The sequence below is a fragment of the Gopherus flavomarginatus genome, chromosome 9 (genome assembly GCF_025201925.1).
Source record: "Gopherus flavomarginatus isolate rGopFla2 chromosome 9, rGopFla2.mat.asm, whole genome shotgun sequence".
NCBI classification, from domain to species: domain Eukaryota; kingdom Metazoa; phylum Chordata; order Testudines; family Testudinidae; genus Gopherus; species Gopherus flavomarginatus.
The window spans coordinates 66,586,258-66,612,217 of record NC_066625.1 but is presented as its reverse complement, the minus strand read 5'-3'; the positions used below and the strand labels follow the sequence as shown (position 1 = coordinate 66,612,217).

Here is a 25,960-nt window from a genome sequence, read left to right as displayed (position 1 = left end):
TAATAGATTACCAAGGGAGGTTGTGGAATCCCCCTGTCATTTGAAGTTTTTAACAGGTCAGACAAACGTGTCAGGGTAGATATAGGTACACTTGGTCCAGCCTTAGCGCGATGAGATGAACTAAATGACCTCTCGAGGTTCCTTCCAGCCATACATTTCTATGATTTTTCTGATTACTTTTAAGTACTCTGGTCTGCAGATAAGAACTAGGGAGAACTGGGAGGGAATTGAGGGTCAGGTGCCTGCAGGGCCACACCATGCCACAAGGACTGTGCTTTCGGAAAGGACTCTGTCCCAAGACTCTTTCAGCTCTATTGGTTAATATGGCAAAACTGTCAACAGAATTTATAATTTTGAATAATACATGTAGTGGGGATTATCTGGTCCTCTTCCATGAATTGTATTAAACCATTCCCCTCCACCCCTCTTTGTCTTTCCATGAAAACTTCAATATTTAGGTGGTGAAAAGCGAAAATGTTATCTCATAATCAGGCTTCAGTGGTGAAGCTGGGTTTATCCCCTGTGTCACTTCGGTGGTTAGATTGCTTATAGTCTGCCTAGGTTTCATTTCTCTTTTTGGTTTGAGAAATGCACCTAGTTTTGTGTATTTTAAGAAGACCACATTTAAATCTGTTGTTGGATTCCTTTCAGTTTTAAATAACGTTTCTTCATGCTGGTACATGACACATAGAAATCTTTTCTCTGTTCTTAAGAACTCTTATGAACTTTAGGTTCTTTGTTAACAGAAATAAAACATTTGCGTTCTTTTCCGTGAAAAAGATTTCATTTATTTTTACATGCAAGATGTTTCCTTACTGGAATAAGGGTGTGATATTCAGTAGGCAGAAATTAAAAAAATACTGGTGTGATTCACAAAGTCTGCAGAAAGTTGGTTGTGAGTTTGTTTTATTTTTAAAAATTATGAGGAAACATTTCTTGGCTGCTTTATAAGGCTAATTAAAAATATCTTTTTCTGGTTCACATTCATCCTCCCTCCAAAGTATGTGGAAATAAAACAGACACATCTTGTGTCATAATATTTCTGTAGGGGCTTGGAGTGGTTCTTCCCTGTCTGCGTCAGAGGGAGGTCACTCCACCTCACTACACCACCTAATGGCTGACGGCCAATCAACAGGGGATTAGCACTATAAGTCAGTAAAGAGTCTGTAGCCAGCCCTCTGGCTGGGGTAGGCAGCAAGCACAGCAGGCTCAGCCCTCTGGGCAGGGCTGAGCAATATTAAACCATTAGGCTTAAGCCCACTGGGTGGGGCAGATAAAAAGCAGTCTATTGCCCAGCTCCCTGGCTGGGGTAGAGCAAAGCAGGCAAAGCAGAAGCAGTCTATGGTCCAGCTCTCTGACATGTACAAACAGTAAACAAATGTAGGCCCTCCAGCCTAATGTGAGTGGGCTGCCAACCCAGTGGTGGGGTTAGCAGCAGGGGGTAGGGAGACCCAGGACCGGTTCAACCTATTAGGTGACCTACGTGGTCGCCTAGGGCGCTGGCATTTGAGGAGTGGCATTTTCTTTGGCAGCGACCACAGCGGCTGGATCTTCAACTGCTCCAGTCATTGTTGGCATTTAGGTGGAGGGAGCTGGGGCAGGAGGGCGTGGGGAGGTCCAACTGCAGCAAGTAAGTGGGGGGGCGGCACTTAGGGGAACTCCCCGCCCCAGCTCACCTATGCTCTCCCCCCCCCCCTGAGCACGCTGCCCCGCTCTGCTTCTCTCCCTCTCAGGCTTGCGGTGCCAAACAGCTGATTGGCGCTGCAAGCCTGGAAGGCGGCAGAAATGGAGCAGTGACTGTGTGCTCAGGGAGGAGGCGGAGCAGAAGTGAGCTGGGGCGGGGAGCTGCTGCACAGCTCCCTAGGAGAGGGAAGGGAGCTGCTGCGGGGAAGGTGCTTCAAGGCAGAGGAGGGGGTGGGGAGCTGCCGCAGGGCTCGAGGAGGGGGCGGAGCGGAGTTGAGCTGGGATGGGGAGCTGCCACGAGGGGGGCGGGGTAGATCGCCTCAGGGCAGGGGGAGGGGTGGGGAGCTGCCGCAGGGCTCGGGAAGGGGGAAGGCGCAAGATGGAAGTTTCGCCTAGGGCGTGAAGCATCCTTACACTGTCCCTGGGAAGACCCAGTTCACCCTACTATGCTGGGTCTCAGCCAAGGGCCCTAAGAGTGGTGGGGATTCCTGCCATTGCGTCAGTGGGGATCCTGCCGAAACACGCCGACCACGGCTTCAGCAAACACAACTGGACTAATGTCTGGTTTTCCGGGACTACTTGGTCATAATGTTTCATTGTTCATGGGTCTTCGGGGTAGTCAGCAGCTGGCAGTTCCGGCAGCTCCTCGAGATATTCCTCCAGAGGTAGGGGTTGATGCAGCTCAGTCCCTGGTTCAGGGGCCAGCAGCATCTGACTTCTTCCTGGCTCTTCCTCCACTGAACTGGAGGCTCTGTGTCTTTGCTTCCAGTGCAAGGGGTGGGCCCAGCCTGGCTGCATATATCAGGGAGTGGGGAATGGTTCCTCCCTGTCTGTGTCAGAAGGAGGCCACCCTGCCTAGCTGCAATCTCATACTTCAGACATTTGCAATATGAACCATAATGGTAGATTTATTTGTTTGGGTGTCTAGGATGTAAAATATAATCAATATCATTTTGTTTCTCTGTATACATTGTTTTGTAATTGATTTCAGTTGTTGAATCTTATCTGAAGGAATATCATTACTCCAGAACAAAATTGGATAAAGAAGCTATAAAAGATAGCAACTCATACCTCCAGTACCTGCCTTAACAAGCTACAATCTGATTTTTTCGGTCAAATCATTTATTTGATCATCACCATAGCAGATGGTAAACCTATAAAGTATATTATCTTTGCCTTGTTTACAAGAGCACTAGAGCTTGTCTGTTGAAATAAGTTTTAAATATGGTCCTCTTTGTCTTATATCAGCAAAAACAACAATTTTCATTTCAGTTGGTTATAAAAGCCAATATCTTTTTTTAGATGAATATATTTGAACTTGTTTTTCAAAATGAATGCATATGTCAGAGTAACAAGGCAACTGCCTTTCTTCTTTGTTTTTCTTTTAAAAAGAGCTTGAAATCTAAAGTACTGTACTTTTTTCCCCATTTTTAAAAAGACAAACGAAACCTTTAAAAGTATGTGGCTCCAGAGTTAGGATTTCAGTATTTAGTATTTGAAGTCCTATCATGTTGTCTTTTATAGGAAGTTTATTATAATTAATACAAACATATATGTGTGCATGTGCACACACACACACACACAGCTACCATAGGAAAAACAAATTCTTTTTGAAGAGGCAAGAAAATGACAAATTTTACTTCATAGAAATTGAGTTATTCACATCCAATATTAATACAATCAGCCAGAGTAATGATGAATATTAAGTGTGCAGAAAAACAAGTTATTCTTTAAGTGACGGGCCCCCATGTGTATGCCACATGTAGGATGTATATTTACACGGTATGCCTGGACCTGGAATTTTTTGCAAGCAGTGTTCATTGGTCCACACATATGCTGTAGCTCTCTCGTGCTTGAAACTGTGGACATAAAAGATGGTGTAGGCCAGTGCCTTTTTAGGTCCTTTTTACTGCTGCATGGTCTGAGTTGGAATCTTTGGTATTCTCAGCTCCTTTTTTATTGTGTCATTGGTGTAAGATATTTTATACAGATTTTTTTTTGTAGTTTTATACTATAGTCTAGCATAGTGTAGTTAGATAGTGCTTTCCCTATTCTTTTTCCCACCTGGTGACGTCTTCCCCCACCCCCCACCCCAAGAAGTCTGGGATTATGCCCAGGGTCCAGGGTTTCAAAAACTGTTTCTTGCCCTTGTTCCTTTATGATGAGCAACGAAAAACAGTGCTGCCTGGGTTTGTCTCATACTTCTGCCAAGTGCAGCATCTGCCACTGATCCTTCCTATTCTCCATTCTGAACTTGTGAGGGTCAGGAGCTGAAACCCAGAGAACATCTGATGGAGAAGATAATGGAGCCCCAATCAGATCTGGGCCAGGGACACCTCCTGTACATCAGTCTTACCAAGTGGACATCACCCTTCTGAGCATGAACTTAGAAATGGAGGCTCAGACTGTTAAGCCTAAGGAGAAGGCTTCACATGAGAGCAAGGGGCACTCATAGACATAGGGGCAAAGCCATCTTCATCTAAAACTGCTCCTTCCTGACACCATGAAAGTCTGGAGAGCCAGCGCACATGGGTGCTGAGGACCTAGGCACGAATAAATCTTCGTGACAGGAGAAGGAGTTGAACAAGGGTATGTATCTAATGATTCTGACTTCAGCTCCTAGGGTGAAGGCTTGAGATAAACAGCTCTTAGTGCTCCCATCCACTTCTAGAACCAATTCTGTACTGATTGTGACATGGTCACCACAGTGACCAAGAAAGCTCCTATTCCAATTTCTCTGCCAGTGGACTCTCTCCTCATACCCCGGGCCAATCTGAGACCTACGTCTCCTTAGAGGACATGTTTGCTCTTCCTATCTGCATTCACCCCTCCTGTCTGGACCATCTGTATTCTGGGACATTGGTACACCAGAAAAAGTGACTATTCCAATGATGCAGAGTCATTCTCCCACCCCACCTGCCAACCATTGGTTCTGCCAGAGGTAAAGGACTCAGCTTTCTCTTTGGATGAGTCTGACACCCTTCAAGAGTGTCTTCAGCATCGGGTGGAGGTTGCATGAGAGAGGAGCCCCAGAAGATTCAGGTTCCAGCCTTCAACCAGATACAATTGGTCAAAAGACTGGTGATACTCTGTGCCATGGGGTCCTCCTCTGCCAGTTGATCCATCCTAGTGGCAATACTGGAGACTGTGGAAGCCTGACCCTAGATACCCAGGATCAGCATAGGAGTCTTATTTGCCATCGCCTGGACATCCACAGCTGGCCCTGTTAAAATGTTTGGAAGGGTAAGGTGATCTGGATCTACTGGTTATGAAAGGAGTCTCGTCATCTTTGCTGTCTCCAACACATGACTTTATGCAATATCAAGAACTCATGCACAGGGTGGCTGTGGAGCTACAGCTTCAGTAAGTCCAGGAGCCCGAGGACAGTTTAGTAGACGTTCTTGAGCCTTCTGTTTCTAGTGGAGCATCCCTCCCCATCAACAGTGTCATTATGGACCCAGCAAAGAGAGTTTGACACATTCCTGCTTCTTGTGCTCTAATCCTACTTTGTTTCGTCTAAGGTGGGGCGAGATTTTATTCTCACCCATTGCCTAGCATTTCGGTGGTGCAAGTGGTTACACAGCAGTCCAAGCAACTGCACCCAAAGGTTACTTCCTCTGATAAGAAGTGCAAGTGACTTGGCCATATAGGGAGAAAGATCTTCTTAACCTTCCTCTGTTTCAGGATCTCAAATAATCAGGCCCTTTTGGCCAAATAGGATTTTATTAGTTATACTAAGTTCATTGAATTAAAGGACAAACTCTCTGAGGAGGATAGGGCCTGCTTCCAGGCCTTAGTTGATGAGGGCAGATTGGTGGCCAAAAAGAAGTTGAGGGGATGGGTTGCAAAGTCATTGTATGTAGGAGAGTTGTATAACTGCTAGCCTTACATCTGCACTGCTGTTGGTGGCAGTGCTACCATCAGAGGTGGGCAGCTAGTGAGAGATGGCTGCTAGCTGGGACCCCAGCTCTGAAGGCCCAGCCGCCACCAGCAGCAGTGCAGAAGTAGAGATGACGTGGTATGGTATTGCCCTTTACCTCTGCACTGCTGCCTCCAGAGCTGGGCCTTCAGTCAGCGGCCACCACTTTCCGGCAATCCAGCTCTGAAGGCAGCAGCGCAGAAGTAAGGGTGGCATGGTATGGTATTGCCCTTTACTTCTGCAGTGCTGTTGGCAGGGTGCTTCTTTCAGAGCTGAACACCTGGCCAACAGCTGCCACTCTCTGGCTGCCCAGCTTTTAAGGCGGTGCCGAAGTAAGAGTGGTAATACCGCAATCCCCCTCAAATAACATTGCGAACCCCACCCCCCCACGCCGCCAACTCTCTTTTGGGTCAATATTGTGAAATGTGTATAGTATAGGGTAAAAGCACACAAAAGACCAGATTTCATGGGGAGAGACTAGATTTCACAGTGTGTGATGTGTTTTTCATGACCGTGAATTTGAAAGGGCCCTATTCATTAGAGATTATTCATGATGACTATCTGATCAAGTTTCTGGTGACTCCTACTTATGAACCCCCTTCCTGTTTTTCCTCACCCCACTCTCATGAGGCAATTCTACTCCAAGAAGTGAACTCCCTTGTCAGAGAAGCCACAGAAAGGGCTCCACCTCAGCATCAAGGAAAGGGATTCCATTCCCCTTCTTGATTCTCAAGAAGAATGGGAGTTGGATGCCAATTCTCAATCTGAGATAGCGGAACAGGTTCATTTGAAAATTAATATTCTGCATGATATCCTTGGCATCAGTAATTCTCTTACTAGAGGAGGGCACATGGTTTGTGGTTCTCGAAATGAAATATTCATATTTTCACATTAGACATCCACCAAGCCCAAGGAAAGTTCATCAGTTTCATTCTTTGATATAGATTTTTACCAATTCAGTATCTTACCCTTTGGTCTAGCCACAGCACTGGGGGTCCTCATAAAGGTGTTTTTTTTTTTCAATAGTGGCAGCTTGGATCAGAAGAGAGAGATTTACAGTCTTTTCTTACCTCTATGACTAGCTTCTGACGGGCAATTCCTACAAGGAATCCAGTGAGCTGCTCAGCTTTCTGCTTTCCCTGAGTGTCTGTGTCAGTCACGAAAAATCCACATTGACCCCACGAGATTCATACATTTTATAGGGATGAAGTTGGGCTCGACCACAGCAAGAGTATATTTACATCTTGAGTGGTGTCAGGTCGCTATCAGACCTAAGATGTCAATCAGAACTTGCCTTTCCCTCATCAGTCGCATGGCCTCATGCACATGTGCCACGCTGTTTGCCAGGCTGTGTCTTCATTGCCTACAAGCTTGGCTTTTCTCTGTGTGCTCACCAGAAAAGGGCAACATAAATGGCAAGGTGACAATTCTCGCCAAAGCTTTATACTTTCTCATCTGGTGGACCAAACTGGAGAAGTTCGCTTTCTTCACACTGGCTCGCAAGGCAACCATCATTACTGAAACCTTGCTCTTGGGAACACTGTGTGGTCTGTTAAGCCTGCAGTGCCTTCCAGACATGTCCAAATAATGTTGGACAACATGAAGACTTTTTTTTTTAATATATAAATAAACGGGAGGGAGGAGGGCGGAGTGAGATCTCTCCTTCTGTGCGTAGAGGCAGTCACCTTCTGAATTTGGTGCATCAGCCTTTGTATGGCCCTATCAGCAGCATATTTACCATGGGTATAAAACACTGCCTGAGCAGACACTTTTCCACAGACCATGGATGAGAGATTCTGGTGTCGTGGAAAGGTGTAATGTAAAGGTCGCCTGGGGTATGCCTTTCCTCCTGTTCCGTTGATACTACAATTTCTACGGAAAATCTGCCAAGACAGATTTCATGTCATCCTGATTGTGCCCAACTGGCTGAGACAGTTCTGGTTTGTGGATCTACTGGAGCTCTCATTTTAACCATTTGTGAACAACCCTGCATTGCTGGAACTTCTAACGTAGCACAGGAGCACATTCAAGTGCCCCAATCTGAGACTTCTGCAACTCAGAGCTTGGTATTTGGGCATCGGAAATAGAGCACTCATGTTCCAAAAGGGTGCAGTCTATCTTAAGCAAGGCAGGAAGACTTTATGAGAAGCTGTTACTCATCAAAGTGGAAGCATTTTTCTTGTTGGCTCCCTAGAGCAACTTGTCTCCAGAATTCACTGGAATCTCTGCTATCTTCGGGTATCTACTTTTACCCTTATGGGTAAGTAGAGAGATGGTTACATTATCTGTATGTCTGAAGGACTTTGGCCTTTTATCTGCAGAAACAAAGGATGTTAGAAAGATATCTAAATTATTTGTTTCCGTAAAAAAAATAGGTATATGTCCATATTTATATATTTATCTCATAGAACTGGAAGGGATCCTGAAATATCAAGTCCAGCCTTCACTAGCAGGACCAAGTACTGATTTTTGCTGCAAATCCCTAAGTGGCCCCCTCAAGGATTGAACTCACAACCCTGGGTTTAGCAGACCAGTGCTCAAACCACTGAGCTATCCCTTCCTCCAAGGGATAGTAGCAGAGTGATCAGTGGGTCAGCTATATTGACAAAGAGCTCTTTGCTTATATTCATAAGACCTTCACAAGATGTTACGCTCTGAATACAGCTGTGAGGACAGTAGTGTTACAGTCCACTGTTACTTCTGCATCATTGCACCCATCCCCTGTTCGATCACTTCTTGTTAATCTCTCACATATGGACTACATGCAAGGACCACTTACCAGTAACAAAAACAGCGAGGAGCCCGGTGGCACCTTACAGACGAACAGATTTATTTGGGCATAAGCTTTCATATGTAAAAAAAAAAAAACCCCTTCTTCATATGCAGACTAACATGGCTCCCTCTCTCATACTTGTTACCAGTAACAAGAAGTTTTTCAAGATGTGTGGTCCCTATCTGTATTCCACTATCCGCCTTCTGTCTCCTCTGCTACAGATTCTTTCAACTGCAGGAAGGAATGGGAAACTGGAGAGGGGTTGGCCTGCACCACCTTTTATGAGGAGAGCTCATGAAGGCCAGTGAATGCTGCTTGAAAAAAGTCCTAGACACAGGAACATGGTGTGCATGCATATCCCATGTGTGGAATACAGATAGGGACCATTAATCTCAAAGACCCTCCAGTTATAGGTAAATACCCTTTTTTCTGGGAAGTCCTTCTGTATATGGGTTTTGAACCTCATCTTTCTCCCCTCTGAACATTTTATCAGTTTGTGAAAGAAACAGTTTAGTTGCATCTTAGTAGAAAAGTAGTGGAATGAAAATATGAAAGCACCTGTTCATATATGCCCTGATTCAGCAAAGTCCTTAAAGGTGTGCTTAAGTTCCATTGAGTTGAATTTTGAAGTCAAAAGGACTTAAGCACATGGTTTGCTGAGGCGGTCCGTAGATCTTGAGACTATATTTATAGAATTATCATCTATTGATCTGTTGTGACAATTATGTATTTTTCTTATGTTACTAAATCCTAGATTTGATAAATATCTATTTTCACACTCTACCTCTGTTTTGAAACCAAGGCACTAGAAGATTTGTTATAATAATACTTGCATTACTAAGCTATTGTTCCTGGCAGAAAGGAGTAATTTGTGCCAAACGATTACTTTTGCCTTTGTCAGTGCCAGCCATGACTTTTTGTTCAGTTCCTGGATCAATTACAATAAAATGACTACAGTGCTGTTTGCTGCAAAATGCGGCAAACTCACAGAAATTGCTAGCTCTGTAAAGTGTTTTTGCATTTCTAAAGAGCACTTTCTCACCCTGTAGGTCTTTCTTGCGCTACACCATGGGGATCCAACACTTTTTAGCTGATAGAATTGTGATATAATTAACCATTCAGTATAAAATGTTTTCTGCATGCTGTCTTTTAAGGAGCTATAGTTTAAAATATTGTTGCAGCAATACGTTCTTTAGGGAAACAATGATTAGAGCACTGTATCACCCCTAGTTCTCTACAGTTCAAGTTATGTATCCTGTGCCTTCTTCCTTAGTGTCTCATGCTTTTATTTTGCAGTTAGGCCAGTTTATGTGGACTGTAACATATATGGATGTTTGTTCTCTAGTTGTAATGTTTGTAATGGTTCATGGTTATGGAGCTCAATGCACTGGGTAGCAGTATGTGTGAAGTAACCATGCACTTCGTGCTTTATGTAGTGAGGTTTTGCAGTGCTGTAATAAAAAAACTATATGCTGTACATCAAATCTTACCTGAGAGGTCTGTTTGGGAGGAAGGAGGAAAGAAATAGCACTGCTATTTTTGAAGCGTAGGATATGTCTACATTATGCGCTGGATCGACTGGCAGTGATCGATCCAGCTGGGATTGATTTATTGCATCTAGTCTAGATGTGATAAATCGACTGCCGAGCGCTCTCCCGTCGACTCCAGTATTCACCGGCGTAGGTGGAGTCGAAGCGGGAGCGTCAGCCATCGACTTATCCCAGTGAAGACACTGCAGTAAGTAGATCTAAGTACATCAACTTCAGCTACATTATTTATGTAGCTGAAGTTGTGTAACTTAAATCAGTTCTCCTCCCCACTTCGCCCCCCCCCCCCCCAGTGTAGACCAGGCCTTAGATGGAGAGAGGCATGCAATATAGAATAGAAATTTTTGGTCTTCTGTGCAATTCCATCTGTACAGGTAAGTGCACAGAATTAACTGTTGGAATAATAATTTCATGCAGCAGTTTATCAGCTGGCTTTAGAGGTACATGCTGGTGCTCCAATAGTGAAATGTATCATTTTTGCATGATCAGATTGCTTGAAGCAGTTCATATTTCAAATGGAAGAAACAAATTTTGCTAAAATCCATTTGTCTTTCTCTGGTGGGGGGAATCATATGTTGGGAATGTTTTTGTTTCTAATCTTGCAGTTTGTTTTGTTATTAGCTGTTAAGAGTGGGTTTTTTTTTTTTTGTTTTTTTTTTTTTTTTAAATTTCAATGGTTAAGTGTGTATGAGGAGTAATTTTAATATGGGTTCACAAAATAATATTGGTTAAATATTTTACTTTCCAGCTAAAACTATAATAGGTTAAATCTCCCCATCTCCTCCTCCCCTTCCTTATTTTTTGTTAGTTGAATGTGGTAACTTGGATTTGCATAAAGGGAGATGACTCCAAAGAGTTGTCATATTCGGGTTTTTTCCTATATTTAACACTTAACTTTTTTTTTTAAACTTTGCTAATTTTTCTATGTTAAAATAATAGTCTCACTTATAGTGAAAGAACCTGAGTTAAGGTAGAAATTTGCCATCTCTGCAATACACAAATGAAGTATGAGAACAAGGAGCAGGTGACCTTAAAAATAATACCGTAATCAAACAGTTAAGAATTTTGTTTGTATGTTTAAGTGAATCTGTCCATTTAGCCATTTTTTTTCCCCTCAGGAAGATCCTCCATATTCCAGTTGGAGTTTTAAGGGCCCTTTCACAAGTTGATCTTAGCCTGCTTTAATTGTAGCCATTGGAGCTGGACATTGATGCTCCTTAACTGAACATAAATGTCACTACTGAGGGATATGAATATCTCTGCTGAGCATTCTCTCCATATAGCATTGTCAGTTACTGCTATTTAGGTAACAAGAGACCAGAGCTGTAAATAATACTTGACACTTCACTAAATCAGATCACTCAGGAAACCTTTAGATAACTAACCTCTCAACACCTTTGTGTGGTAGGTATTATCCCTGTTTTACGAACTGGGAAAAATCGAGGCAAATGTATTGTCACTTGTTGAGGGCCACATAGTAATTAAGTGGCGCAGCCAGGGTCAGGATCTCCTCTTGTCCTGTTGTCATGTGCTGCCTTTCTGTGTTGACTCTGGATCACTTGTACTAAGCCCCACAAATGGCCATCTAGTACTTTACACTCACTTTTAACCAGCTACAGTAGTTTGAATCTGGGTTTTCCTTCGCAGCTTATCTTATTAATCAGACAGCAAGGCAATAGTTTGTTGTTTGCTAGTTTAATATGGTTATGTTTCTAGAAATTCTATTTTAGGCTACATGTAGAAGAATGATACAAGCTATTGCACAAGAGAATATTACACTACCTTTCCATCTTAGCGTTTTATGATACACATGATTTTTTATTTTTGTTGTTAGGTATGGATGAACGAACAGGAGCTTCATCTTGGGGATCAAGTGGTCAACCAAGTCCCTCATACGAGCCTTCAAGGGTAAGGTTTCCAGTTGACTCCAAGGATGTTTGGGAATGGTCAACAAAAGGTGGCATTATTGAGCAAGAACATCTGATGTGGCAGTATTTGCGAGGGATATATCCCTTCAAACATTTATATTAGAATCTTGTGGTGATATGTTTTGGTGACTTCACACATAACACTAATAGTATTAGATGGTACTTGTATAGTGCTCTACAGTACAGAAATAAATAATGTGTTTCATTTTCAAAGTGTTTTGTAGGCCTGGTGTACACCAAAGTATTGGGTTGATGTAAGGTGGCTTATGTCGACCTAACTATGGCAGTATACATGCTACAGCCTTGCTCCTGCCGACATAAGTGCCCTACTACACCAACATCATCATCCCACCTCCAAGAGAGGAATGGGGCTTATGTTGGTGTAGTTATTGCGATGCAGAGTCCATGTAGAATAGACACTGCAGGTTACTTATATTTGCGGTTGACTACTGTTCTTGTAAATTTCATGGCTCCATGACGGAGCCACAAAATTGACAAGAAAGCTGCTCGCGGCTTGGGCTGTCACCCTGGGATGGGTGGAGGGTTCCTGCTAGAGCCCCTCTTCCCCCTGGGCTGCTGGCTCCTTGCTCGGAGCCAGGCTTCCCCCAGGATCCTGTCTCCCTGCTCCCAGCTGGGCTGCTGCCTGGGGTCCCCGTTCCCAGTTGGGTTGCTGCCTGGGCTTCCCCCTCCAAGTTGGGGTGCGCCTTCCCAGTTCCCCACTCCCCACCAGGAGTACCAATGCTGCCTGGGCTCCCTACTCCCCGCTAGAGTAGAGTCCTCAACTGTGTAGACACTCTTCCTTAGTCCCTTTACATTTAAACCAGAGGTCTGTTAGCTCTTGTGCCTTACCCTGGTCTCTGTTGATTTGGGATCACGAAGAGAGAGGGATAGGCTCTGAGATTACCAACACGTTTTAGTGTGTAAAGTTAAAAACAGCATCCCAGATTTCACCTGGAATGGAACTAGGTGCAGTTCCGGGAACACAGATGTAACATTTTCTGTACAAGAGAAACTGCTTTGCAAGTGAACAGTTGCATTTTGCCCCAGGTGAAGTTTCTGGGTGATCTTAAGATACAAGTCAGATTTACAGATGAAATTGGTGCTGGAGGCAGGATTAGAACTCTAGCTTCCAGTCATGTGCTCAGAGTACGAGACCAGGTATGTCTCAAGTAAAGAAATGATACTTTAAAAATAAAATGGAGAGACTTGTAGCATTCCTTTTGCAAATTGCAGGCAGAAAAAAACTGATCTCAGATTTATATAGTGAGGGAAAACAACTGACTTGCCTTCACAAAGGATGTATCTACCCTACAAAAGTTATGTCAAGGTGCAGCCACCACAGTAATTCAATTGCTTCTGCACATCCACGCTATGTTCCTGATGTCGGTGTTGCACATCTTTAGTAGTAGCGCTTGCATTGATTGAACTGTCAGTGTGAGGCATTGTGGGATGGGTTCTGAATTGAGCAACAGTTGATGTAAGCAGTGCAGTGTCTACAACTGACGCTGTGTCAACATAACTATGTTGATCTGTGTGCTGTGCCCCTTGTGGAGGTGGAGTTATTAACTTGAGGTAAAGGACGAGTTACATTGGTGGGAGCAACATTTAGTGTAGATGCTTACAGAGTTAGGTTGATGTAAACTGCCTTGTTCCGTAACCAGGGGCGGCTCCAGGCACCAGCACGCCAAGCGCGTGCCTGGGGTGGCAAGCCACGGGGGGCGCTCTGCCAGTTGCTGCGAGAGCAGCAGGCAGGTTGCCTTTGGCGGCATGCCTGTGGAGGGTCCGCTGGTCCCGCGGCTTCGACGGACCTCCCACTGGCGTGCCGCCGAATCCGCGGGACCAGGGACCTCCCGCAGGCAAGCTGCCGAAGGCAACCTGCCTGCTGTGCTTGGGGTGGCAAAATACCTAGAGCCACCCCTGTCTGTAGCATAGACCAGGGCAAAGTCTTAAGTAGTTTTACATAGTACTTAACATGTTAAAATTTCCACCTCATTTCTGCAATTTGGAAATTGTACAACATGTTGGAAATGTTTGTATGGCAATATTTAAATAGTTGTAACTTAAGGCATGAAGTCCAGCTCTTTGTTTAGTAGACCTTACAGTCATTTCTACATTTGAAATGGCATTACATGCATAGTCCTGTGTTGATATTTTTGTTCTTAATGTCTTGAACACATTGATAATTATGGATGAGAAACTTGTATATGGATATTAATCATTGAAAAGCTGAATTACCCCACTGGGATTTGATCTTATGCTTCCTAAGTTCTGTCCTACATTGATCGCCTGTATGTGTATTTGTAGGGTCACATTTATATGGATTCTTGTTACTCCAGTAATATGAAGTTGGAAATTTGTTTTTAGAGGTTAGAGATGAAGCAGATACACCTCTACCCCGATACAACGCTGTCCTTGGGAGGCAAAATGTCTTACCGTGTTATAGGTGAAACCGCATTATATAGAACTTGCTTTGACCTGCCGGAGCGCGCAGCCCCATCATTCCGGAGCACTGCTTTACCATGTTATATCCGAATTCGTGTTTTATCGGATCACGTTATATCGGGGTAGAGATGTAATTAAAACCATTATACCTTGGCAAAACTGTGAGTGCACGAGTTACACACCAAAATTGGAAAGTAGAGATGTTGATGATGTCATGGTATGCCTGAAGCTAGACGGAGGACAAGACATTAATTCTTTTGTTGCTCTGAAGGCTATGAAAGAACCATGAATGTAAGCCTGGCTGGAGTGTATGGAAAATCTTAAGAAAAATGGGGGTGGGGAGTTAGAGGCTAAATATTGGTAAACAAATTGCCAACCAACAGTAACCTTTGATTTAGAATAGTAGGATAATACCCCCTGCTCCCTCCATTGACTTACGTCAAATTCTACATTCTTAGTCACGTTGAATAGTGCTTTACCATGGGAGGGTTCTCACTGAAATCATTTTGCCTATTCAAAGATAATATTGAGCCTGGGTAAAGGTGGCAGAATTTGGTCTTAAATCCTTATTCTACTGTTCCTCTCATACTGGTAAATACTTCATATTTTCCTGTGCCAATAATTTGATATATCATTGTGGATTTGTTAAGTAACACCATGAACATATTGGAAAAAGAAAAATCTGGGTTGCGTGTGTGCTCATTCAAATCTTGGGTGAATTTTGGGTGAATAAACTAGAATTGCATGTACCAGTTGTTTCTAAGTGTGTTCATACCTGAAGGTCAATATGGTGTAAATTATATTCACTCCAAACTTATTAAATACACTGCTTCGATCAAAACAGGCTTTAAATTGTAGAGAACTCTGACATGTATGGTAATTTCAGTGATTCATTTTAGCATAATTTGTGAACATAAATGCTTACATATTCAGTCTTGTAGGACAGGCTTATGTGGTTTAATTAGGCTTGGAAGGATTGGATTTTTATCTGTAAATGTTGATAAATGTTGATTTCATTGTATACATACAAACTAATGAAAACATTTCCATTGATGATGATCAGAATTTATAGATAGGCAAAGTAAGAAAAATTTGCGTTGAGGACTTATTGAAGTCAAAATCCAGTGGTTTAAACTTTTGAATTAGGCTTGTTACAAATGGACTGGTAGAAACTGGTATGAGTTGTTGATCTAAGGATTTTTACTTTGTATAGTTTGACATGTGATTTGTGATTTAATCGTTCATAAAGTTTAACTTTTTGAATCTCGACATTTATTGTCATTAAGTAATTGTATGACCCCTAAGCCCCATAATTTCACACCACTGTGAAAATTTAAGTAGATACAAATCCAAAAAAAAACTTATAAAAAATTGGTATCTATCAAAAATATACAAAAATGAAAATCAAATTCTGCCAAGCCTATAAAAAATTAAGACTAAAAAAAATTTCTCTTTTCTATACATTCTCTAAAGAACTGTATTCAACTGGAAATGAAGTAGCATAAGAAATTATAGTGAGCCCCACAGGATATAATCTTTTGTGTGTTTTCTCTCTAAAATTGTTTTCTTTCTTGTAGTGTTTAAGGATCTGCAGCCTTTGAGGCAAAATTTCCTTAACTTCAGTTGAGAGTTTTGCCAGAATAAGGACAGCAGGATCCAGCTCTAAGAGAATAAAGCATAAAATGAGAACTTCTGAACAGATCTTTCTGTTTCTGAACAGATTTATGCATAATTTTTAGAAAGTAATTTAATAAACATAGAACTAATCCATTATCCAACATACAACCTGACTCTATGGCTGTCCATAAAAGTTCTTATGGAGGCACCCTGTGTAGCTATGGCTCCTTGGCTGCTTCTGCAATGTTAGTGCTGCAGCCCTTCAAGTATAATGACCAGTGGATCAGTAGTTTGATATTCTCCCCACAGCACCATGCGGTGGCCTCGGAAGGAGCCCCAGGAATTGTCCCTTTGCAGACTTTCAGCATCCAGAACCATGTGCATCAGAATCTCATTGGTTGTGTGGCAGGCAGGGTCCTCTGCAGTTGCAGAATATTAAGGAAGATTTGCCCCACAGAGGCAGGGCAAATCTTATGCACATCAGATGTCTACCTTGGTTTATGCTGCTAATTAGGTACCCAGATTAGTTCTTTAGAAAGTTCAAAAGGTGTAATGAATGCAGTTTGGTCCATTATGTCCATTATTTCATTGCATGTAAGAAAATATTTAAGGGGGATAAGTTTTCTGTATATCTTTGTGTGAAATGTTATATGAGGTGTGGCTGGTCATGTTGTCTGCTAAATATATCTATCTATTTTGTAAATAAAGTCTTTATTTATATTAAAGGAAAACTAGTGTTGTTTTCTCAAAAAATCAAAAACTTTTAGAAACTGTCTATTAAACAGTGCTATAATGGCTAATAAATATATATGTAGAACTTATTCCATGGTGGCCACATGTTTCTGCAAAAATAGAACAGGGAGAAACTCCATTCTGAATTGAAATCAATGGGAAAGCAGGGACTTAACAGAGCAAGTTTAAAGAAAACTGATAGGATATATTTATTTATAAATTTGTGTCTATATCTTGTGTATATGGTTGGTGGTGGGTGGTGGTTTTGTTTTTTGCTTTTGTTTGTATTTAAGGTTTTGTTTCAGCTTGTGAGTCTCTGTTTTGCAATTGGTTGATGTCCAAGAATTGCACATGAGGATAACATGACTTCCTCTCCATACGCTAACAAGATAAGACGACAACTCGGCCTCCAGGATGTGAGGAAAACTTGGTCTGAGTGTGCTGATCTAGGTTATGGGAATGAAGATCAAACTGTTTTTTAGAGAGCAGACATAAAGGTACAGGTTATTTGCTTTTCTCAGAGGTTCCTAGATCTTGTCTGGTGATAAGCTAAAGAAATAATACAAATTTAAAAGAAAGCAGAACTAAACTCACCTGTCGCTATTTTATATATTGAAAGTTACCTAACATAAGACTTCAGAGTCCAGTGCTCTTCCCATTGATTTCAATACAGAATGTTCAGTCTTGTCCTAATTGTTCTTACTACTTGCCTGTTTACAGGAAAATGGCAGCCTCCATGGAAAAAGCTCAGACATCTCCACAGCCATAGAAAAGTTGAAACCTCAAGAGGTACTGCTTAATTTTGTTTCTAATTTGAGTGTGTGATTTATCTGCTTGTAGCCTAATGCAGGAGTTCTCCTTTAAAAGACAGACTATGTTGACTTAACTGTTTGACTCTAAATCAGTGACAGAATATGGCTGGGATTTTTTAAAAGTGCCTAGAGAATTTAGGAACCCAACTCCCATTGAAAATGAAATGAAATTCAGTGGGAGTCAGAGTCTTAACTCCCTTAGGCTCCTTAGAAAAGCCCAGCCTACATATTTAGCTGTAAACCTTAACAAAGAAGCTTGAAAACATGTTTGACAGCCACTTCATTACACGTATTTCACGTCCCATCACTTAGCTTACATTTGTGAGGCTTTCTTGGAACGTTGACTACCATCCTATCAAAGTAAATTAGGGAGCACTTTTCTACATGGCATTCTGTAGAGTATTATTGTGATAATCTCAGATCTCTATGCAGAAAGAGGCACAAATCAAGATAGGCAACTTTTGTGTACTAACTACACTGTGTGCATGATTGTCAGTCCTGTCAGATGTAAATTTCTCATTCAAACAGGTGCTTAAAATGACAAGGTGTTGGACCTGTGAATGTTTATATGAAATCCTGTACCTTGACACCCATAAATCTGACACAATGAACTGTGGCCACCAGTTTAGATTGCTCCCTATCTGAAGACAATGATAAACTGGGGTTTTCATTGTAAATACTTACTGGAAAAATCATCAGAAATGGTTGGTTTGGGCATGAAGACTTTCTCTTTTACAGGAATGGATCAGAAATGGGAATTAGTGGGTCCAGTGGAACTCTGCAAAACCTTGAAACCTGCCCTGTCTTTCAGCTGATGAGACTGAAGTCATATTTACTATGCTGTGTCCACCTTTCTTCCTGTTGTGATTACGTGCTTTCCTGTGAATTTTAGGTCATACGAAAAGGGACAAGTATAGCGATGTTTGGACGTTGGATAGCTGCCCCAATGCTGATTAGCATACATAGGGTCCTCCCTTAAAGAGTAACATACAGCTAACGATGGTTTTTCTTTGTCCACTTGGATTCATGACCCTTTGCATTAGCACTGTAGCAGCCTCATGGACATCTGTTATAGAAGGATGTAAGGATGCTCTTTGAAAGTCTTGCTAAACACCTTTAGGGTATGTCTACACTATGAAATTAGGTCGAATTTATAGCATTTGTTTTTTAAAAAATCATTTTTATACAGGCGAATTTGTGTGTTCCTGCAAAAAATGTTCTAAGTGCATTGAGTTGGCGGACTGCGTGCACAGTACCGAAGCTAGTGTCGACTTCCAGAGCGTTGCACTGTGGGTAGCTGTGAGTAGCTATCCCACAGTTCTGGCAGTCTTCGCTGCCCATTGGGATTCTGGGTTCAGATTCCAATGTCTGATGGGGCAAAAACAGTGTCGCGGGAAGTTCTGGGTAAATGTCGTCAGGCCCCTCTCTCTCTCCCTCCCTCCCTCTGTGAAAGCAACGGCAGACAATGGTTTCGTGCCTTTTTTTCTGGGTTATCTATGCAGATGCCATACCACAGCAAGCATGGAACCTGCACAGCTGACAGTCACCGTAACTCTCCTGGGTGCTGGCAGATGTGGGACTGCATTGCTACACAGCAGCAGCTTCTTGCCTTTTGGCAGCAGACGGTGCGTTATGACTGGTAGCTGTCGTCGTCATATTCCTGGGTGCTCTTTTAACCGACCTTGGTGAGGTCAGTCACGGGCACCTGGGTAGACTCCTGCCGAGCACCCAGGAGCTGACGATGGCTAGCAGTCATAATGCAGCATCTTCTGCTGAGAATTCAGGAGCTGACAATGGCTAGCAGTCAAACTGCACCGTCTGCTGCCACCCTAAAGATGTAAAAAGATAGATGGAGTGAATCAAAATAAGAAATAGACCCGATTTGTTTTGTATTCATAGACTCATAGACTTACAGATTCTAGGACTGGAAGGGACCTCGAGAGGTCATCGAGTCCAGTCCCCTGCCCTCATGGCAGGACCAAATACTGTCTAGACCATCCCTAATAGACATTTATCTAACCTACTCTTAAATATCTCCAGAGATGGAGATTCCACAACTTCCCTAGGCAATCTATTCCAGTGTTTAACTACCCTGACAGTTAGGAACTTTTTCCTAATGTCCAACCTAAATCTCCCTTGCTGCAGTTTAAGCCCATTGCTTCTTGTTCTATCATTGGAGGCTAAGGTGAACAAGTTTTCCTCCCTCCTCCTAATGACACCCTTTTAGATACCTGAAAACTGCTATCATGTCCCCTCTCAGTCTTCTCTTTTCCAAACTAAACAAACCCAATTCCTTCAGCCTTCCTTCATAGGTCATGTTCTCAAGACCTTTAATCATTCTCATTGCTCTTCTCTGGACCCTCTCCAGTTTCTCCACACCTTTCTTGAAATGCGGTGCCCAGAACTGGACACAATACTCCAGTTGAGGCCTAACCAGCGCAGAGTAAAGCAGAAGAATGACTTCTCGTGTCTTGTTTACAACACACCTGTTAATGCATCCCAGAATCACATTTGCTTTTTTTGCAACAGTATCACACTGTTGACTCATATTAAGCTTGTGGTCCAGTATGACCCCTAGATCTCTTTCTGCCATACTCCTTCCTAGACAGTCTCCTCCCATTCTGTGTGTGTGAAACTGATTGTTCCTTCCTAAGTGGAGCACTTTGCATTTATCTTTATTGAACTTCATCCTGTTTACCTCAGACCATTTCTCCAATTTGTCCAGATTATTTTGAATTTTGACCCTGTCCTCCAAAGCAGTTGCAATCCCTCCCAGTTTGGTATCGTCCGCAAACTTAATAAGTGTACTTTCTATGCCAACATCTAAATCGTTGATGAAGATATTGAACAGAACCGGTCCCAAAACAGACCCCTGCGGAACCCCACTTGTTATACCTTTCCAGCAGGATTGGGAGCCATTAATAACTATTCTCTGAGTACGGTTATCCAGCCAGTTATGCACCCACCTTATAGTAGCCCCATCTAAATTGTACTTTCCTAGTTTATCTATAAGAATATCATGTGAGACCGTATCAAATGCCTTACTAAAGTCTAGGTATATCCCATCCACCGCTTCTCCCTTATCCACAAGGCTTGTTATCCTATCAAAGAATGCTATCAGATTAGTTTGACACGATTTGTTCTTTACAAATCCATGCTGGCTATTCCCTATCACCTTACCACCTTCCAAGTGTTTGCAGATGATTTCTTTAATTATCTGCTCCATTATATTCCCTGGCACAGAAGTTAAACTAACTGGTCTGTAGTTTCCTGGGTTGTTTTTATTTCCCTTTTTATAGATGGGCACTATATTTGCCCTTTTCCAGTCTTCTGGAATCTCCCCCGCCTCCCATGATTTCCCAAAGATAATAGCTAGACGCTCAGATACCTCCTCTATTAACTCCTTGAGTATTCTAGGATGCATTTCATCAGGCCCTGGTGACTTGCAGGCATCTAACTTTTTTCTAAGTGATTTTTTACTTGCTCTTTTTTTATTTTATCTTCTAAACCTACCCTCTTCCCGTAAGCATTCACTATATTAGACATTCCGGCAGACTTCTCAGTGAAGACCGAAACAAAGAAGTCATTAAGCATCTCTGCCATTTCCAAGTCTCCCGTTACTGTTTCCCCCTCCTCACTGAGCAGTGGGCCTACCCTGTCCTTGGTCTTCCTCTTGCTTCTAATGTATTGATAAAAAGTCTTCTTGTTTCCCTTTATTCCCATAGCTAGTTTGAGCTCATTTTGTGCCTTTGCCTTTCTAATCTTGCCTCTGCATTCCTGTGTTATTTGCCTATATTCGTCCTTTGTAATCTGACCTAGTTTCCATTTTTTATATGACGCCTTTTTATTTTGTAGGTCACGCAAGATCTCATGGTTAAGCCAAGGTGATCTTTTGCCACATTTTCTATCTTTCCTAACCATCGGAATAGCTTGCTTTTGGGCCCTTAATAGTGTCCCTGTGAAAGACTGCCAACTCTCCTCAGTTGTTTTTCCCCTCAGTCTTGATTCCCATGGGACCTTACCTATCAGCTCTCTGAGTTTACGAAAATCCGCCTTCCTGAAATCCATTGTCTCTATTTTGCTGTACTCCCTTCTACCCTTCCTTAGAATTGCAAACTCTGTTATTTCATGATCACTTTCACCCAAGCTTCCTTCTACTTTCAAATTCTCAACGAATTCTTCCCTATTTGTTAAAATCAAGTCTAGAACAGCTTCCCCCCTAGTAGCTTTTTCAACTTTCTGAAATAAAAAGTTGTCTGCAATGCAGTCCAGGAACTTATTGGATAGTCTGTCCCTCGCGGTGTTATTTTCCCAACATATATCTGGATAGTTGAAGTCCCCCATCACCACCAAATCTTGGGCTTTGGATGATTTTGTTGTTTGAAAAAAGCCTCATCCACCTCTTCCACCTGATTAGGTGGCCTGTAGTAGACTCCCAGCACGACATCACCCGTGTTTTTTACCCCTTTTAGCCTAACCCAGAGACTCTCAACACTCCCATCTCCTATGTCCATCTCTACCTCAGTCCAAGTGTGTACATTTTTAATATATAAGGCAACACCTCCTCCCTTTTTCCCCTGTCTATCCTTCCTGAGCAAACTATACCCATCCACACCAACATTCCAGTCGTGTGTATTATCCCACCAAGTTTCAGTAATGCCAACAATGTCATAGTTGTATTTATTTATTAGCACTTCCAGTTCTTCCTGCTTATTACCCATACTTCTTGCATTTGTATATAGGCATCTAAGACACTGGTTTGATCTTGCCTCCCAGCTTAGCCCTGACCCTCCTTTCTCTCTGCCATTATAGCCTGTGCTCCCTCCTGTTTCCAACCCATTTCCCAGGTCTTGTTCCCCACTTACCTGTGGGCTTTTCTCACCTGTCCCCGTCGAACCTAGTTTAAAGCCCTCCTTAGTAGGTTAGCCAGTGTGTGCGCAAGTAAGGCCTTTCCCCTCTTCGAAAGGTGAATGCCATCTGTTCCTAGCAGTCCTTCTTCGAATAGCATCCCGTGGTCGAGGAAGCCAAAGCCCTCCTGGCGACACCATCTTCGCAGCCAGGCATTCACCTCCACGATGCATCTGTCTCTGCCCAGGCCCCTACCTTTCGACAGGAAGAATCGAAGAGAATACCACCTGCGCTCCAAACTCCTTAACCCGTACTCCCAGAGCCCTGTAGTCACTCTTGATCTGCTCAGTGTCACACCTCACAGTATCATTTGTGCCCACATGGATGAGTAGCATGGGGTAGTAGTCAGAAGGCCGGATAATCCTTTGCTTTGCTTCCTTTGCTTCCTCTCGCCCTCCATGAAATCAATGGCCTGCTAAACCCAGGGTTTTGAGTTCAATCCTTGAGGGGGCCGTTCTGTATGACAGTTGTTTGTGTTTCTCCTTGATGCAAAGCCACTGCCTTTGTGGACTGTAATCCCCTGTAAGCCATGTCGTCAGTCGCCCCTCCCTCTATCAGAACAGACAATTGTTTCGTGCCATTTTTCAGCCCAGACACCATAGCACTGGGATCATGGAGCCTGCTGAGATCATTGTGGCAATTATGAGCACTGTAAACGCCACACACAGTATCCTGGAGTATATGCAGAACCAGAACCTGCCAAAGCAAAACCAGGTGAGGAGGCAATGGCAGCGTGCTGACAAGTCTGATGAGGACAGATACATGGATATAGACTTCTCGCAAAGTTCGGGCCCTGGCAATGTGTATATCCTGGTGTTAATGGGGCAGGTTCATGCTATGGAACGCCGATTGTGGGCCCAGGAAACAAGCACAGACGGGTGGGACCGCATAGTGTTGCAGGTCTGGGAAGATTCCCAGTGGCTGCAAAACTTTCACATGCGTCAGGGCACTTTCATGGAACTTTATGACTTGCTTTCCCCTGCCCTGAAGCGCCAGAATACCGAGATGAGAGCAGCCCTCACAGTTGAGAAGCGAATGGCAATAGTCCTATGGAAGCTTGCAACGCAGAAAGCTACCGGTCAGTCAGGCATCAATTTGGAGTGGGCAGATCTACTGTGGGTGCTGCTGTGATCCAAGTAGCCAGTGCAATCAAAGATCTGCTGATATTAAGGGTACTGACTCTGGGAAATGTGCAGGTCACAGTGGATGGCTTTGCTGCAATGGGATTCCCTAACTGTGGTGGGGCCGTAGACGGAGCCCATATCCCTATCTTGGCACCGGAGCATCAAGGCAGCGAGTACGTAAACCGAAAGGGGTACTTTTCAATGCTGCTGCAAGCACTGGTGGATCACAAGGGAGGTTTCACCAACATCAACGTGGGATGGTGGGGAAAGGCACATGACGCTCGTGTCTTCAGGAACTCTGGTCTGTTTCAAAAGCTGCAGGAAGGGACTTTCTTCCCAGACCAGAAAATAACCGTTGGGCATGTTGAAATGCCTATAGTTATCCTTGGGGACCCAGCCTACCCCTTAATGCCGTGGCTCATGAAGCCATACACGGGCAGCCTGGACAGTAGTCAGGAGCTGTTCAACTATAGGCTGAGCAAGTGCAGAATGGTGGTAGAATGTGCATTTGGACATTTAAAAGTGCCCTGGCGGAGTTTACTTACTTGGATAGACCTCAGCGAAACCAGTATTCCCATTGTTATTACTGCTTGCTGTGCACTCCACAATATCTGTCAGAGTAAGTGGGAGACGTTTATGGCGTGGTGGGACATTGAGACAAATCACCTGGCCACTGATTACGTGCAGCCAGACACCAAGGCGGTTAGAAGAGCACAGCAGGACGTGCTGTGCATCAGAGAAGCTTTGAAAACGAGTTTCATGACTGGCCAGGGTATGGTGTGAAAGCTGGGTTTGTTTCTCCGTGATTGACATGCCCCCCTCCCACTTGGTTCTCTCTACCTCTCTGTAAGCTGATCACCCTCTCCTCCCCCCCCTTCAATCACCGCTTGCAGAGGCAATGAAGTCTTTGTTGCTTCACATTCATGCATTCTTTATTAATTCTTCACACACATAGGAGGATAACTGCCAAGGTAGCCCGGGACGGGTGAGGGCGGAGGGAAGTGCAGGATGAGGTGGGAAAGGAGGGAAGCACAACGCCACACCGCACTGTAAAACTTAAACTTAAAAACTTTAAAACTTATTGAAGGCCAGCCTTCTGTTGCTTGGGCAATCCTCTGGGGCGGAGTAGCTGGGGGGCCAGAGGGGGCCCCCCCCATGTTCGTGGGCGTCTGGGTGAGGAGGCTATGGAACTTCGGGAGAAGGGCGGTTCGTTACACAGGAGCTGTAGCAGCTGTCTGTGCTCCTGCTGCCTTTCCTGCAGCTCAGCCATACGCTGGAGCATATCAGTTTGATGCTCCAGCAGTTGGTGCATTGACTCTTGCCTTCTGTCACCTATCCTCTTCAGCCTGCCAGCTCTCCTCGTGTTCCTGCTGTGCTTTCCTGCACTCTTGACATCGTCTGCCTCCCTGCATTCTGGTGTGCTCTGTCAGTCTGGGAGGACAGCAGTAGCTCTGAGAACATCTCATCCCGAGTGCGTTTTTTCTGCCTTCTAATTTTCGCTAGCCTCTGTGAAGGAGAAATGTTTGCAGCTGCTGGGGGAAAAGGGAGCTTGGTGGTGAAAAAGACACATTTTAGAGAACAATAGGATCACTCTTTCCCATTAAGCCTTGCTGTTCACATTACACAGCACATGTACTTTCCTTATAAGGTAGCATTTTGCCTCTTAAATTGAGGGCCTGCTGGTGTGGCGTGAGAGATCACTCACGCAGTGCCAGGCAACGGAATTTGGCTTGCAGGCAGCCATGGTAAGCCACAGTCTTTTGGTTTCTTTAACTTTCATAACATGTGGGAATGGTTTCAAACAGCAGCGCCCTCATTTTCCATACCAAGCGGCTGTTGGGTTGGCCATTTAAAATGAGTTTGCAATTTAAAAGGAGGGGTTGCAGTTTGCAGGTTAGCGGGCAGCACAAACCCAAATAACGTCCCTCACCATGCTATTCTCTGAGATGATCACTTCACCCATCCCCCCACCATGTGGCTAACAGCGGGGAACATTTCTGTTCAGCCACAGGCAAACAGCCCAGCAGGAACGGGCACCTCTGAATGTCCCCTTAATAAAAGCATCCTATTTCAACCAGGTGACCATGAATGATATCACTCTCCTGAGGATAACACAGAGAGAGATAAGAAATGGATGTTGCCTGAATGCCAGCAAACACCGGAATTTCCGCTCCATCCCCATACGTTAACAGACTTTTGCAGTAGCTGTACTGGCCCTGAATGCCAGGGCAGATTTATCATTAAACACGCTTGCCTTTAAACCATGTGTAATATTTACAAAGGTACACTCACCAGAGGGCCCTTCTCCGCTTACGGGGTCCGTGAGCCCGCCTTGGGTGGGTTCAGGGGGTACTGGCTCCAGGTCCAGGGTGAGAAACATATCTTGGCTGTTGGGGAAACTGGTTTCTCCGCTTCCTTGCTGTGAGCTATCTTCAGTCTGTTCATCATCATCTTCATCATCCCCAAAATCCGCTT

The 25,960-nt window shown here is 43.6% G+C and overlaps 1 protein-coding gene across 11 annotated transcripts in view; it reads left to right on the top strand.

Moving 5' to 3' along the window:
- The window catches only part of TCF12 (transcription factor 12), a 322,968-nt gene that overhangs the window by 98,752 nt on the left and 198,256 nt on the right, over nucleotides 1–25,960 (top strand). For 6 of the 11 annotated variants that reach the window (XM_050967948.1, XM_050967950.1, XM_050967951.1 and 3 more), the window contains exon 4: nucleotides 11,757–11,830. In XM_050967948.1, the coding sequence (XP_050823905.1) occupies nucleotides 11,757–11,830 (74 nt within the window). Of the gene's footprint in view, nucleotides 1–11,756; nucleotides 11,831–17,361; nucleotides 17,431–25,960 lie in introns of all 11 variants that reach the window. The other 5 variants (XM_050967941.1, XM_050967940.1, XM_050967943.1 and 2 more) reach the window with 1 other exon arrangement.